This window comes from Sinohyriopsis cumingii, chromosome 17 (genome assembly GCF_028554795.1).
Source record: "Sinohyriopsis cumingii isolate HCF-2022 chromosome 17, ASM2855479v2, whole genome shotgun sequence".
NCBI lineage: Eukaryota > Metazoa > Mollusca > Bivalvia > Unionida > Unionidae > Sinohyriopsis > Sinohyriopsis cumingii.
This window is the reverse complement of record NC_142977.1, coordinates 87,787,441-87,805,292: the sequence shown is the minus strand read 5'-3', so window position 1 is coordinate 87,805,292 and position 17,852 is coordinate 87,787,441. Positions and strand designations below refer to the sequence as shown.

The 17,852-nt window shown below is 37.4% G+C and overlaps 2 protein-coding genes across 4 annotated transcripts in view; one reads left to right on the top strand and one right to left on the bottom strand.

Moving 5' to 3' along the window:
• The window catches only part of LOC149779382 (dynein heavy chain domain-containing protein 1-like), a 457,419-nt gene that overhangs the window by 43,592 nt on the left and 395,975 nt on the right, over positions 1 to 17,852 (bottom strand). For all 3 annotated transcript variants that reach the window (XM_089940014.1, XM_089940015.1, XM_089940016.1), the window contains one exon: positions 11,461 to 12,016. In XM_089940014.1, the coding sequence (XP_089796140.1) occupies positions 11,461 to 12,016 (556 nt within the window). The remainder of the gene's footprint in view (positions 1 to 11,460; positions 12,017 to 17,852) is intronic.
• The window catches only part of LOC149779383 (protein boule-like), a 207,236-nt gene that overhangs the window by 142,202 nt on the left and 47,182 nt on the right, over positions 1 to 17,852 (top strand). The gene's annotated exons all lie outside the window — the stretch shown is intronic.

Sequence of the window (17,852 nt, the reverse complement as noted above, 5' to 3'; positions counted from 1 at the left end):
CTCACACAGGTCAATTAATCGTCCTATGTGGTTGGTGAGTTTGAAATTGATTCGTGACAAATACTGATTATGTGTATGTAGATAAACAGGATTGGTTGGCTCTTGCATGATCAAACTCCCAGGAGATACTTGTGGTGTGAACGTGTATAAAATATATCCTTGTTGAGCCTGATTTGACTTTCCAAGATCGATTTGATAGCTGCCATCGATTACATCACAAACAAGATTGACTGCGATCGTTGATGTTATATTAACGATTCCTGGTGAAATATGTCTACCACCTCCTTGTGGGTCGTTATTGTATCTAAGAACAGTTGCTGGTGGTATCATCTTTCTCCATGCCTCAACAATTTCATAAAAGTTTTCGTTGATAAGATCATTGAGAGATTTTTTTAGTTCATCCACGTTATATCCGGGGAATTTATAATTCGGTAGATCAGCTTCTTTTATCGAATACGCGTTTAAAAAATGTTGCTTCTTGCCTCTCTTATCATCAATTACTGCCTGAATTAATCGTTGGTTAAGATATTCCATGTCAGATGCAAGCTGATTTAATACCTCCACGCGACCAATTATTTCTCTACATGAACTCGTTGCATCAAAGATACATTCTTGGAAATATTGCCGTAGTCGCTTTAGTTGTTGTTTATGATGTTGATTTATTTCTTTAAAATACTCAATAAGTTCATCTATGTCAATATCATAAACAGTAACAAATCTGAACAACACCTCTTTAGGGAGTTCAGGCATAAATCTCCAATTAATTTTCTTATCATCAAGGAACATAAAATTACTAACTGACGCTAAATCTTGCTTCTTGCCTCTCTTATCATCAATTACCGCCTGAATTAATCGTTGGTTAAGATATTCCATGTCAGATGCAAGCTGATTTAATACCTCCACGCGACCAATTATTTCTCTACATGAACTCGTTGCATCAAAGATACATTCTTGGAAATATTGCCGTAGTCGCTTTAGTTGTTGTTTATGATGTTGATTTATTTCTTTAAAATACTCAATAAGTTTATCTATGTCAATATCATAAACTGTAACAAATCTGAACAACACCTCTTTAGGGAGTTCAGGCATAAATCTCCAATTAATTTTCTTATCATCAAGGAACATAAAATTACTAACTGACGCTAAATCTTTTATATTAAGTCATTTTTGCTTGTATGATGGGGTAATTTCATGATATGATTGCCTATCCGTGACATAATCAGACTTTTTCGGTTCTGGTGGTATTGGTTTTTCAGGTGGAGTAATTCCAGGCCATCCTAATACCGTTCTGATCGAACTCTGATAAATATCAACGGCGTAATCAGGTGAATGTATTTCAATCGTTGCTGATAAAGTTGGCTCATGAACGTTAATTGATATTTTTGCTTCTTTCCCTGTTATTGATTTTATTCTACGTTGAAATTCTTCATTGATTTCCTCGACCTCATAACTGCCAGTTGGTATTCCAACAACGACCCAATCAGGTGTTCCATCTGGTTTGTTTTTATTAGCAAATACAAGCGAATTATTTGCTGGTGTTCCATTAAATGATTTTGATCTGATATTTGGCCAGCTGTAATATACTCGTAATTGCGCTCGTGCAATTTCATTTGCGCGAATCGCAGTTGGAAAATTAACACTAAATTCGGGATTAGTCGAGCTTACTGAGATCATCGTGGTCTTGTGTGGGGTTGTGTTTGTCACGATCTGCTGGAGTAGTTCTACTGATGTCATTATTAATACTCGTTCCTTTAACAGCACTGTTATATATTTTAATCATTTCTGAAAACTCAAAATCAGAGATAATTCCATCACTGAGACTCGCTGATAATAACGAAGATAACTTCGAGTATGCGACCGTCTCTGTGTGTAATTTTATTATGTAATCGGATAATTTTTCATTCATGCAGGTGCATACTTTTTTTGCTACGATATTAAGAACACCTGCAATTGTCGTTGTGACTGAAATACAGATTGTTACGGCTACTGGTGCCATCATTGTCATTGTTGACAATATAACACCTGTTCCAGCAACAACAGCGGATACTGAATAAACAATCACGTCGACGATAACTAGTCGTTGACGATATTTTTTTTACTTTTACCGTATATTGTTCGATGATATCTTTCAAAGCTGCTTGCCATTCACGCGCTTGATTGTACCTGTATTGAGATGCATCGTCGATTGAGGTACTCATTATATTTTATGCAGTAACCAATTGAGGTGTTTCAGCTACAAATTCCAAACACCACCAGTAAGATGTTGCGGTTAATTTCTTATCAGCTGCTTCCAGAATAAATATTTCTTCGGTTCCCTTGTTTAATATGATAGTTACAACTCCAGAAAACTTATCAGTTGAATGACGCCATGGATACGTTGTAAATATCTCGAATTTTGCAGCACTGAACACAGATAGCCTGTACACACCAGTGACTATTGCGATATATTTAATAGTTTTATTCTGCGTTGACCATGTTGCAAATCCCGATGATACCGTGTATACGATGTTGGTAATATGCCCGGGAGTTATTCCAGGTGGAATTTTAATCAAACTAATTTTGTTAACGATCTCAGGAATCCCCGCTATGATGTCTTCGAGTGTATTTTTAATCATGTCGATGCTAGTTTTGATATTAGAGAGTTTTGCGTCAACGGTGGGCGGAGTGCCCAAAAATTCCTCTGCGGTTTCGTTAATTTTTCTAAAATTTCTACGGAGATTTGTGAACGCGTTTACGTGAACATCATACACGGCCCGCAACGTGGATAATTTACCGTCTACGGTGTTATAGTTGAAGTCGACGCATTTTTTCGTTGCTGCGTCTTCGTCGGATGTTGGATCTCTCAAAACTACTATCTTATTCCCGTTCATGCTGAGTTCTCCCGTAATTGTGTCACCGGTATTTTTCACGCGATTAGCAACGCTTCTTGCAATTTCATCTCTGATGGTTGTAAACGATATACTTGAATCCCTGATTTTTCCGCTGTCAGTAAATGCAGGGATGTTATCCGTGACCTCACCGAGTACTCGTCGAAGTATGTCATTCCATTTGATGTTACTCGTTTTTAAAACACCATATCGGTCCTGAAAAACAACAACTTCATCTCGGTCAACTCCAGCCAGGTTCATAATATCGGCAAGTTCATCTTTAGTTGCGTACTTTGACAAATCGATGTCATCGGATTTTTTTTTAACTTTTCTTACATGTAGAGGAAGATCTTCCGTAAATATCAACCATTATATAAGATCCTTGATCTGTTTAAAACACCTTGCGCGCAACAAAGCTGTTACCTGTATAATCATGCACAACTTTATGTGGCGGTTTGGATGATTTTGATATGGCGTTAAGTACATTAATTGCTTCACGGTCGCATATTGGCGGATCTGTCATTGTTTGTGTTGGTAGCGTTGAATACCAAACTTTTTTATGAAGTGGCTTGACATACTTCATAAATTCAACAGGTGGCGCTAACCCGTACGAATCAAAATAAATGATTCCACGTGGGTCAATTGCGTATGACACCCAGTGAGTACCGGGTCCTGAATTTGAGTCAAGATTAATAATACCCGTTTCGAGTTCATTCGGTTGTTTCGGTAATTGATCTCGCATAAAAACACCTCTAAAAGCAGATATCTTTAGTTGTTTAGCAGCATTAAGTAAATCAAAATTTGATGCTGGAACATCTAACGCGTTCCTGGAAGCCTCAGACCTCTTCCCCAACGAGATCCTGGTAACACTGGACAACAAATTTTTACAAAAGTCATGTTACTGAAATAAAATTAGTCAATTCTTATCAATTTTTATGTGCTGAACACGAATATGACAGTCAAATTGCAAAATTGGCTCTAGTTTTTTTGTAATCTGCAAGAAATTAATGTTTACATAACGAAATGCATTCCAATAGTAAAAGGTCAACTGTAATAGCCTACCTATAAAAAATCAAGTCATTGACTACATCTTAGATTTCTTCGCCTGTCTCTTGTACAGCTGTTCGGGAGCATCTCTGAGGAGTGTCCAGCAGTAGTCAGCCAGCATTGTAGTGGACCATTTTCCCTGGTATCTTTGTTCCATTGTTGCGATATCTTGATGAAAACGTTCGCCGTGTTCATCACTAACAATACCACAGTTGCTAGGAAAGAAATCCAAATGGGAATGAAGGAAGTGAATCTTTAGAGACATATTGCAGCCAAGTTTCTTATACTTCATCAACATGTCTTCTACTAGTTCCTTATAGTTTTCTGCCCTAACATGCTTGTTTCGCGTCACCTTCCAGCAAGTTGTTGAACCGGTCATCTTTGAAAAGCTCTCGAATCTGAGGACCCACAAAAACTCCCTCTTTAATCTTTGCTTCGCTGAGTCGAGGGAATTTTTCATGCAGGTATCGGAATGCTGGCAAAGTCCGGTCAATGGCTTTCACGAAGTTCTTCATCAAACCTAGTTTGATGTGAAGGGGTGGTAGCAAGATTTTCTGAGCCTCAACCAGAGCTGGGTGTTGGATATTCTTCTCTCCAATGGCTACATTCTGCCTGTGAGTCCATTCCTTCCTCATGTAGTGCATTTCCCTTGCTCGGCTATCCCACTCGCATAAGAAACACATGTATTTTGTATATCCTTGCTGCAGTCCCATTAAAAGGGCAACTACCTTCAAATCACCACAGAGGTGCCAGCTGTACTTGTTATACTCAATGGAATTCAGTAGCTGCCTTAAGTTATCGTATGTCTCTTTCATGTGGACAGCATACGCTACTGGAATAGATGGAAGAATGTTTCCATTGTGCAAAAGCACAGCCTTGAGACTCAGTTTCGAAGAGTCCACAAATAGTCTCCATTCTTGTGGGTCATGAGTGATTTTTAAAGCATTCATGAGGCCCTCAATATCGGAACAGAATATCAGATTACTTTCCTTTCTGAAGAAAGGCTCCAATTGCTGGTGGCGCTTTCGATATGCAGTAATTGTGACATCTTCTTCTAGAAGATTCCATTGTTGGAGTCTTGATCCTAGCAATTCTGCCTTGTTCTTTGATAAGTCCAAATCACGAATCAGGTCATTTAGTTCTTCCTGTGTTATTCTGTGTGGGGTTGATGATGCACCACAGTGAAAATCTGGATCACTGCATGCTGATGGACCAGGAGAAGAACAGGTCGACTCACCTTTGTCTTCGTCAGATGAATCAAGAGAATATTCTGCTGGAGGTTCTGGAATAGGAAGTCCCTCACCATGTGGAACTGGTCTCAATGCAGACGGAATGTTTGGGTAGACTATTCTCGACTTCTTTCGCTTCGTTATTCCGCCGGAAAGAGGAGGAACCAAGCAGAAGTAACAGTCATTTAGGTGGTTGCTTGGCTCTCTCCACACCATTGGGACTGCAAACGGCATTGATGACCTTTTGCAATTCAACCACTGTGAAAGCTGTGTTGTACATGTGGCACAGCATATATGCGGAGCCCAAGGCTTGTCTTGGTCACCAACCTTGCATCCGAAGTAAAGATGATATGCCTTCTTCACTTGAGAATTGATACTTTTCTTCTGGTTGGCAAATGTCACTTCCCCACAAATATAGCAAAAATTGTCCGCGGTATTAACACACTTTCGAGGCATTACTGTTCTTTATTGTACGTAAATGGATAAAATAATAAGTTTTATGTAACAGTAGCTTGAACTGTCTCGCACAACGTCTAAAATATTTTAAATGCTGAACCTATCTGATTGGGCTTTATATAGTACACTGCTTACGTCAGCTTCAGCAGCCGCCTGGCATTAGTATAATAGGCCTACACATGTATAGTACACTGCTGACGTCAACTTACTTCAGCAGCCGCATGGCATTAGTATTGCATTGCATCAGAAAATGATGCAATCAACTGTGGATGATGTGAGCATGATGGTATTATGCAATGTTACATCATTATTCCGGATGTTGCTGCAGTCCTACTGGAGAAATTTACACAGTGAAACATAGAAAATGAGGTATATGAATATCTTCAAAACGAGAGCCAATACAAATTTTTCACGGTTATATTCGTGTTCGGCACACCAAAATACTACAGATTAGGGCCTTTTCAAGTCAGTAATGATTTCACTGTTGACCAGTGTAATCTTAGGCTGCGTCCCTTTTTTTTGTATCCCTTTCCTGTTGCTTTCTTTAATGCCATTCCAGCAGCGGTTCCAACAGCACCTAACGCAGCCGCTTTTGCTATGGCTGGAGCATCAGCAGCTATTAATGCCGGAATGGCTGCAAGAAGTGGAAAAATACCACCTGTTTTAACCATGTCCTTGATGGTGTTCGGAGAAATATGAAATTGAACTCTGGTTTTTGATTCCAGTGCTCTATTGAGATGTTTAATCTGGTTATTTGTCAATGATAATTTGTTTGGACCGCCACTAGAAATCTGATCTCGCTTTAGTGATATTTTTGTTCTGCATTTGTTGGCGTTTTTTGATTGAATTTTCTTCATCTGACCGGGAGTCAGAGTGACATCAACGTGATTGTATGACATTTTTTATATAAATATCTTTTTCTAAATAACACAATTAAAGATTTTCCACTGGTGCATCAACAACTCTCATTCGACCACTACCACCTTCAAGTAACATCGCTTTGTCACTGAGTATAACCGCGATTGCTCTATAGGGGGCACCACCACCTGGCGGGTTATTAACACGACCTCGAATGTGTATATCAACGACAGATTGTCTAGATAAATCAAGATGTTCCTGTGAAAAATAATAAATTGGATATAATGTTGTAAAATCATATTGTGATATTTGCAAACCGGTATCCACATTTTGATCACGTCCCATGAATGACATCAAATGATGATATGCATGTGCTATGTGATATTGATCAAAATTTAACAATATATCTTCAGCTGGTTCTTGATGTCCATTTATCTGCAAGGAAACTTCATTAACTCCAAGGTTGTCAAATATCATATGTGAACATTCCTGATTATCCGTCCGATCACTATTTTGCAGCGCAATAAAAATATGTCGTGGCGCAGAAACACCTTGCTGTGATGCTATATTCCATGTAAATATACCTCCAACAGTACTTTGAATAGCATCTGTGGTTACTGTTAAGCATGATAGCAATGATTTACCACCTTGATCCGTAAAAGAGAGTAATTTTTTTTCTTCAGCAATAGATGGAATCATTACAGGCATCCACAGTGAAAGTTTCGTTATAATTACTTTACCATCAGCAACACCTTCAGCTCACCAGATTGCATCATTATCATCACCTTTTCTTACGAGCACAACTGTATGTTTAGCTCCAAAGATGACCTTTCTAACATTTCTGCAAAATCCAAAGATGTGAGACAGTGGAATTGCACATGATAAATTTCTATTGTCACCTTTCAACATCGCTTGGCGTGTTGCAAATCCCAAGTTGTAAGTTGCATTAACACTTCCTATAATATCAAAAGCAGCACCTGGTCTATCCGCATGTTCAAAATCAGCTGGTTGTGGATCATCTGCAGTACCTACTGGTGTCCGTATTTTAATATATTGAACATGATCGGCGTTGTTGGTAATATCCTTAGCAAACATCATTGATGGACCAGCTGATCTTGTGTAATCATCAGAATATCTCGCTAGACCAATTATTGGTGTAGCGACATCAACATCCTTCTGAATTGATTCCATATTTTTTCCATCAATCATGTATGTGGCGCTATCAAACAGTGCCATAATCCCATTGTTGACAAAACCAACATGCAAATTGGCACCATATGGTGTATTAGCTACAACATTCGTTACAAGTCTACCTTCTACTTCAATAAACGCCTCAGCGGGCAAGAAATATCTACTTGTATCCTGAACCTGTAATTCAATTCTTCCCCGCTGATTTGGTTGTCTTGCATCATAGGAATAAAACTGATAATCACGTACTGATTCATCTTTAAGAATCGATGCGTCCATGTCAAATGCTGGATCAGATACGCGTTTAAACATTTTATTGTAATTACTACAATCTAAATCATCGTCGACGAAGACCACTTCCTGCTATTAAATTTGCTGCTATATTTCTTTGTGCTTCTTCAGATAATTCTGCTAGTTTTTGATTTGCGGCTTGATTTATTATTTTACTGACATTTGCTGGCATAACTTCAGTACTTGGTAACTTTACTGGTTGTCGTTTTCATTGTATTAATCATGCTAGTCTATCTTTGATCGCCAAGAACGCCCTACTAGCAACATTGATAATTGCAACAGGAGCTTTTTCACGAACAATATCGATAGCTTTCATCGATAATTGTTTTGCAACAGGTGCTACTTTTGGGGCTATCCTTCTAAATAATCCATGAATAACATCACCAAGTCCATCTCCGTAAATTGCTCCATAGACTGGTAGTCATGAGTTTACTACTCTGACCGGTACAGGTCTACGATAATTATTATGCATGATCATCTTAACTTATTTATCATTTATCTAATCGCGGTGACTAATCATCAACAAGCTCATCAATAAGTTCCTGGTAAACACCGATATCCATGATGCTGCTGCAAAATAATCGCTGGCAAATATCACCTGCTTCATTAATTATTTATTAACTCATAATATGAGTTATTTCCGGCATGTTTTTCTCCTATGAGAACTTCTAACCGTGACACATCATTGAGAATATTATCAGGACAAATAATATTACCTCTGAAACCACTACCAGTAGTAGGTGCATCATGAAATTCTTCTTCTGGAGATTGTGATCGAGGAGGTTGTTTTTTCTGTTGCTGAGGAATCTGTGATTTTTTCTGTTGTGGTGGGGAAGATTGTGTTGTTTTTAACGATGTTTTTAACGGTGTTGTTAGATCTGTGGTCACAGCAGGACTTGCAACAATCCTTGCTTTAACATCTTTCCTAAATTGTGTAAATTCATCTTTGTACTTTTTCGAGACCCGCTGAATATCTTTATGTGTAGCAAACACCAACTGTTCCCACTGATCATAATTCAACGGTGGTGAATCTGGTTCCAGGTAACAGTCATGATTAGCAAATTCACCTACAAGATCAACCGCGTTATTTTCAACTTGATATTTTTTGCCGTTTCCTCATTGATTTCTGCTTTACCACGTTGGTATTCTGGCGGAGCTTCGGCTTCAAGCGATGTTTCTGGTGCATCTATGAAAACTTCTCCAGGCGGTCTTGTTGTAACTTCCCTGATAGCAGTGGCCGCCCTAGCGGCTGCTTCAGCGGATCTTTCAGCTGCGGCTGCTAGCTGCCTTGTTGCAAAATTTTGTTGTTGAGCAGTATGCGCTAACGATGTAGTAACAGGTTTAAATAACTTTTTAGTGTCTTCTTCATATTCAATTTGTGCTTCCTGCTGCACTTGTAGATTTTCTCTAAATAAATCTCTAACAGGGAGAAATTTCTTAATTGCTTCTAGTCGCTCTCAGGCTATCCTTGCAGTATGAGATTCCGGATGTACCATTTTATTATAACAATAATTTTTTTAATTAATAGCAGCAGGGAAGGCGCAACCTCAAGCTGACAAAATTGTGTAAAGCGCATGCATAATAAACTAGAAAAAATCACCAACGACAATGGAGTAATATTAATCAGAAAAATTCCAGAGAGATTTTCTCAGTAAAGTGTCAACGCTTTTTTTAAATCTGTTGACACTTTTTATTTTTCGATCATCTGTAGGAAGGCTTATTTTCGACATTTGGACGTTTTTCGACCATTGGTCTGTTCGCCTTCACTGCTGCTTTTTCTGTCACACAATGTCTTCATCAAATATAAATATGCACATTACAGGACCTATAGTACTGTGGCATTTAAGGGTTGCAAACCACAAAATGATGGCAAGGTAAAAAGTTATGGGGATGTATCCATCACGTGCAATCAGGTCTTCATAATATATTCTCAGCTTGACAAGCAGATGCAGAATCATATAGAAACATATACTTGACAATGTCTACAAATCTAAATCCACCGTATCTTCACTTGTGTTATGTAAGCAAGTACATAACATTCTACAAAATACACTTACATATCTACAAAACTGATGGTTGATGATCTTATCAGTTCTGTGGTTGAATAATATTGCTGAAGTTGTCATTGGTCAAATGTATACTTCTCAGACACCGATGGGAAGGGGCAAAAAATCAGCATATTAGATGGGTGGTTGACATATAAAGAAAAAAAAAAACCAAGATTTTACAGTCTCCTATCACAATCGCTGGTCTTTATTTGTCATCATAGACATATTGCATATTTTCCTCCAAAAATAAATGCAACTGTTAAAATAAATATGGTGAGAAAGCCTGCCAATAGCTTCTTGTGGGTCGGTGGTTCTTTCTGGGGGTTTTCCCAGGTTCTTCCTCCACCATTAATACTGGCTGTCATGTATAGCGTATCGTGTGCTGAAAAATGGCGTTAAACCCCACAATAACAACAATAAAATAAATATGAGATGTACCTGTTACTTTACAAGCATTCAAATTACACAAGTAATCAGGTCAAACAATGTCCAACCTATGGAAAATGGAGGCATATCAGTCTATATGCACTTGATTATAAGTCGGAGTCCAGTTACAAACAACACAGACCCTGACCTGCTCTCACATAATGTACTGGCAGGGTTTATGTCGTTTTCTCTATTGACTGCTCCTAGCAGATTCACAGACTTGGATAATGGACCTGCAGATCTTGTTCTACATAGTTGAGCCTGATTTATAAGATAGTAGAGATGGTACTTTAAAATGACCTCCCATTTAAAGTCTATGAAAATATGGTTCATGTGCCAGCCTAAAAATCTACTGGCACTTGCTGTAAATTTTAGGATTATTCCTGACATTTTTCATTCAAAAAATTGTGATTTTTCAGAAGAAATTTCAAAATAAATAGTGTCTTCTCAGTTACAATGTTTTAGGTTTTACTCTTCAGATACATACTAGGGGCCCTGAGTGGCCGAGTGGTCTAAAGTGCTCTCCATTACGGATCACTACCATCTCACCTCTGTCTGCCTGAGTTCGAGTCTAGGATTCGGCCAATGTGGGTATGTGAGTAGCTTTTCATGGGCCAGTGGTTCTTCCCAGGGTTTTCCAGGGTTCTTCCTCCACCAATAATACTGGCCGAATTGCATAGCCTATTGTGTGCTGAAATATGGTGTTAAACCCCACAACAACTACAAAAAAATCAGATACATACTAACCAAGCATGAAACTTTAACTGACATCTGTCTAGGGATTCAAAGGAACCATAATGCACTCAATCCTGATGTGTATAGTTTCTTGTAAATTTTTATAAATAATGCTGAATTCCCAATTAAGTTATTCAGTCAATTTTTTTCCCCAACTGATTAATTTTTCCTAACAAAATGAAGGTTACAGGCCCTCTTTAAATTATCCTTAGAAAATACCAGTATGTTGTTCCGTAGCACTGTCTTGTTACAAAGTTCTTAAACAAAGCAATAAATAGGACTGAAGAAAGAAATATGTACTCTGAGCCAACCTACCTCAATCTCAATGTCTACAGCATTTATATCTTTGAAATGCTGCCTGGCGTAGGTGTGCTTCACTGCCTCGATGAATCGATCAGGTCTCACAAAGACAGATAAATTGTAGGTCGCAGTCTTCTCTTCCAAGATGTATGATCTTAAAATGGACATTCTAGCAGGTAGCTCTTTTATCCACTGCTGGACATTTGAGCAAGATTCAAATGTCTGTGAGATCCATGCCTTGGGGACTGAATTCTGGTTCAAAGCATAAATGATAATGTCCAAACTTTGCTCCGGCAATACTTCTCCTTTCACTCGCCTCTGCAGCAAACTTAAATCAGACTGTATCCTCTCTACCATGTTTTTGAAACCTTCCACCTCAAAGTGAAAGAGAACGTCTTTAGCATAGACCTGATTTCTGGATGTCTCAGGCATGATGGGAAGGTTTTGTAGCTGAGAAAGGAATTGTGGGATTAGAGAATCCTGGGCCAATATGGCAGAACTAACAGAAGTCGTGACGCGGAGGAACAACTCTGGTGCCCCCACCACCTGTACCATGTCTTTAGACAACACACTGAAAAAGAGACCAAACTGACAATTAATGTTAACTATTACTATTAACAATCCAGCAGTGCTTATTAGGAATATTTATATTTTCATGATGATAAGATAAATTAAATCATAACCCATGTATGGTGATAGCAAGATATACCAGGACAATTAATGTGAATAATATAAAAAAGAAACTTTTCTTTCAGTCACAGTGACCTCAATCACAAGTTTCTCACCCTCTGTACAAGCTATCTACATTAGATCATGGACAATCAAGTTATTGTACAGAAATTAAACTGGTCACATGGACAACAAAACACAGTACTCTGCCTAATGGCAGGCATATAAAAGCTTGTTATTGTTACCCGTCCTGAATAGATGGTTATATCAACATGGAGTTTTCAGTACAATACCTTGCATGATATTGTAACAGGGCAAGATACACAGCCAAACAAATGCATCCAATCTAACCTGTTATACTTTCTCCCTGCCTTTTGGAGACATGTTCTTGTGTCTCAATATTCAAGTACCACTCAAGTGCACCTTCCTTACCAGTTGGAGGAACACCTATCAGCGATGTCACATGTAACAGAACAAAATGCATGGCTGAACCAGGGCTCAAATCTGTGATCTCCTTAACTGTAGACAGGCACTCTACTACTTCAGCCTTAACTGTAGACAGGTACTCTACCACTTCAGCCTTAACTGTAGATAGGCACTCTACCACTTCAGCTATATGAGCCAACATGCCCAGTCCTACCTGTTACAATATGTAGATGTAAATGGTGCTGATTTAACATCTAACATAAATGCCTTGTTGGCCATCTTGAAAATGTTGTTATTTCTATTCATAAAAGGACTATTGTTTCATATAATATTTTATGGCACAACAACACTCTGAATATTATGTTGTCCAAAGGCAAGTAGAAAAAAGTGATTTGCCCAAGGACACACCTCAGTAGCTGACCTGATGGTAGGAATTGAACCCATACCTTCTGGTTATGAGAACCTTGTGTATAGTACGTATCTCAAAGAATCAGTGCAACACTAGTGTAGCAACTGAACAACCTAATACTTTAAATGACAAACTACACAAAACCAATCCACAAAATTGCAGCAAACCTCTGGCCCGAGCGGTGAGAAAGTCAGTTTGTCTCAAGAATTCAGTTAAATTCAGTCCACCTACTAAGCACTGTTGGTAATGCATGCTCTAAACCAAATGAAGATAGGATTGAAAAAAACACGACTTCCAAATAGATCTGACTAGTTAATAAGTTTAGGAGTCTGGAGAATATGGATACTGCAGAGCCCCCTGATACCACACCAAAGAAATACCACACCAAAGAAGTCCCATACTCCCACCACCTGCATAAATATGCCTGACACCCATAACACAATGGATTAGAGGCAAATGTTGATGTGTGTATGTGTTTTGTATTTTTAACGTAGCTTTAACAATTTTTCAGTTATCCCACTATGATGTTTGCAGTGTGGCAGTTTATAGTGTCTAGCACTGGGGCATCATGCTGCAGACACGTAGCATCATGTTTCACCCAGTCACATTATCCTGACACCAGGCAGACCAGTCCTAACACTAACCTCTTAATGCTGAGCGCCTAGCGAGGCAGCTGTTAGTACCATTTTTATGTCTTTTGTATGACTTGGCTGGTGTTCGAACTTACGACATCCTGCATCTGAGGCAGACACTCTAACCACTAGGCCACCAGAGTGGTCGAAAATGTTGATGAAATAAGTATTCTATTTAAAGAATGTGATGCAGTAGCTGTTTGCCTTTTGAAAGACTTTTCTATTTTAGAATCTTCACTACAAATAAAAGCTTTGAAAAACTACTAACAAAGCTGCTAGAGGAGTGTCCATCATCAAAAAGGAATAAATCTCCTCACAGTCAAATTGATCTCAATATTACTTTACAGGCTATAGTCATTTGTGTGTCCCTACACAGAACTCTTTTAATCAATCGATATGGCCTTGACCACCTTATTGAACTATTGCTGGTGCTGTTTGTTCTGCTTGGCAACTTGAACAGCCACCATACACCTTGAGGATGTAAAGATATCGATGAGAGAGGGAAGAATAAAGAACACTTTAACATTTGCCTTTTAATGATACACAATACAACTACATGCATCCTGCCACAGGATCCTAAGATCTGACCTTAGATCTGCAGGCCATCTCATTTACTTGACTTCTCTTGGGATGTATGTCACGACTTCAGTGGTAGTGACCACTTTCCAGTATATTTAAGTAATATTCAAAAGCATCAAGGGATCGGGCAGAGATGAAAATTGAACAAAGCAGATTGGGAAATGTTTCAGTCCTTCTGCATGTCAAATCAAAATTTAGCAGATCCAATACTGCTATTTATGAAGATACTCCACAATGTTACTACAGATGTTTTACAACAAGCTTTGGTGATTCCTAAATGTATCAACAAGCCATAATTTGATGCATGCAAAGATGCCATCAAGGAATGGAAACAGGTCCTTCAACATTTCAATGCCGATCCAACAAGTTAAAGTATGAATAGATACTGAATAAACCAAGCTAATGCTTATCATATCATTAGAAATAACATGGAGATCCTATGTTTCTAGGTTGAACTCACAATCCTCTATTAAACTGGTATGGAACAGGAATGAAAAATCATTGGCAAAAATAAAAGCAACAGTCTCAAGCATTCACAGTGGGGGAAACAGTCTTGAAGAACTCCTCACCAAAGAATTATTTTTAAATCTGTGAAAAAGCTTAAGCAGCCCAAGTTGCCATACACTCACCCTGAATGATAAATGCCTCATATCAGCTTTAGATATTGTATAAATAACCATGTGTGTCATACTTGTCAAAATATGTGGAATGAAAATTCCACTAACAAACTTTAGAACATCAAATTTTCTATTGAAGAGGGGCATTCCTCATAAAGAATAAATTCAACACATGAGGTGATATTGCATCATTTGTGTATTGGGCACATATGCCTGACTCATGCATACCTCTTGAAGGCTGAACCTCGACTGGAGAATGTTCCCTGTCAGTGTCCACTGACAGCAAAGCACATGCTTGTCAAGTAAGTTCATTTCAACCTGCCTGACAGAAGTATTTTGAACTGAACCCACATTCAGTTGATCACAAGTAGAAATGCCTTAACTACAGAGCCAGAAAGGTTACTGGAGTGTTACTTAGAAGATTTATTTTAATATCTAGCTGGTCACGAATAAAAAGATTGCCCATCTGATCTGTTAACATGGGGTTTTCACTAAACACTTCTTGCTCTGTGAAGCTGGTCATTTTTGAAAAAGGTATCAATCTGACCTCATGAAAATGGCCATCTCTAAAATCTTGTTATTGTTACTATGGTGTGTTGTTGGTCCAAAATGAAAATAATGTTGATCTGGTCTCACAAAATGGCCACCAGTGTGGCCATTTTCAAAATCCTAATAATATTCCTCCTAGTTATCATCATTGTTGATCTTAACACCTAAGAGATGATATACTGTTACTGGATCCAGGTTTCTTTATGAGTCAGCCTGAATTTTCCTTAGAATGTGTTATGTATATTTGATTTAATTATATCTGATTTAATTGTTTTTAAGTTTTAAAATCTTTTAAATTTGTTAAAAAATTTCATTATATGTCAAAATAATGTAGTTCTGTTGTTAAGAACTTATATTTTATTTAGAAAATATTTTGACCTTGACTGTTCGTTTTAGTAAACACCAGGTGATGACCTAGATCCTGACCTTAATTCAAAATTAGTAGCAACCACATAAATAAGTTCTATTTTTATTTTAAAATGATTGGTTGTTGTCAAGGTCATGATAGGACTATGTGATTTAAGATGTAAACAATTTTTTAATTTTTATTTCTTAGAGTAAAATGATTGGGTCTTATCAAGGACATACAGGGGCTACGTGATTCTTTAAAATATGTAAACATGACCAAGTGACCCTTATCCAGAGTGTAAAATTCAAGTTTTAAACCATCGTATTTGAGAAGTAAACACAGTTGGGCTATTACACTGGAAAGTGACTGTTGTGCAGTTTGGAGTTATTTCAAATTACTTGGATTCAAAAGGATTAATTATTTTTTTTCCTGGAAAATACTTGTGCTCATGTGAGATTTTTGAACAAATACAGCTCTTATAAAAAATTTATTCATATTTCCAAAACCGGAGTGATATTTCTTGTTTCTACAAGGAACTGTAGACTTCAACACTACAGGTTACAGTATACGTCATCGTCTTCCATCTTGGATTCTTCGTCGGGACTCAAAAACTTAAAATCATTAGAACATTTTATTATTAGGACTTCTAAAAAATTTAGTTGTGGATAATTCTTGGATTATTTTTGGATTTGATTCTTAAAACCCTAAGTTCATATTTTTTCATTTTTACAGAATTTTTCCAGGGAAATAAATTATTATATTTTTCAAAGCTTCTTGTTTTCACTCTTTCTTGTGTTACTGTTTATTTGAGCCTAAACACATAACATAAGAAATGGAAAATGTCCTTTTTAGTGTCTGCATTGAAATGTGGTAATGAGAGTGCAACTCTACTGATTCCACCAAGACATTTAAAATACATTCCTTCCAAACTTTAGTTAGTTTGGAAGAATAGTGAAATTTATGATAAATGGTGGCATTGGGGCTTTAAGCACCAAGCAGAACATACCTTACAGAGGGATTCAAAGTAATGTTTATTGTTTTAGGATAACTGGGCTCCTTAGTAATCCAACAATGATCAGTTAATGTATTTAATCCTTTCAGAATTTGCTCACACATATTATAATCCACCTTGGCAAACTTCAGACAATAAATCCAGTTGAAAATGTTGACAGGATTAGAAAGTGAAATTGGCAACAACATTGTTTTGCCCACACTACACACTAAGTCATTTTGCCATGTGATCATAGACAGTGTTACAGTACATATACTACACTGGAACCAGAATATTACAAAAACAATTATTTTTCCATACATGGGAGATTTAAGTGAGGGACAGGAGACACCCTTAAGCTTGGGACAGGGAGGTTTACAGGTATGTTCTGTAGGTCTGGATATATCTTCTAGTATATAAACACTGATCACTGTTCACACTAAGATCTAAATTGGCATACAGTGGAAACCTGCTAAAACGCAATAATTGGGGTCCAACAAATTGGATCGCATTAATAGCAGGGTCACGTTAATGCGGGGTTTAACAGTATTTTACTTTTTCAGAGAACAACGCATTGGCACATATACGTTTATTTATATCTAATGTATATCATGAATATCATGTATCAACACCATCTACTATCATGCTGTTGTCATGCAATTCATCCATGATGCATGTAATTCCATTGAAAAATTGCACACAGATTTAAAATATTCAATAATTTTGTCACAGATCATTCTGTCTGAATTCAACGTCTAATATATAGCATGAACAGAGTATTAACACCGTTTACTTACCGTCTGATATCATACCGTCGTGGCATGTAGTTAATGTAATACATGTAATTCAATTGCAAAAATTGCATATATATTTAAACTATTCAGTAATTTTGTCATATATCATTATGTGTCTGAATTCAACGGGAAAAATTAACAGCAAAATTAGGTTAAGAAAGACGAAGCACAATTATGGTTCCTTACGTTCCTGGGTCTATGAATGGTGTCTGTACAAATTTCATACTGCTAAAATTTTCTCATAATATGTTTCCATGTACATGTACCTTTATCCATTGCAAATTCTCATTAATTAACACTTGTACACCTATTCATTTGAACGACTAAAGCAAGAATAATTAACAAACAAAAACACGCTTTAAGCATGCATTTAACTTTTACTTCAGTTTTTG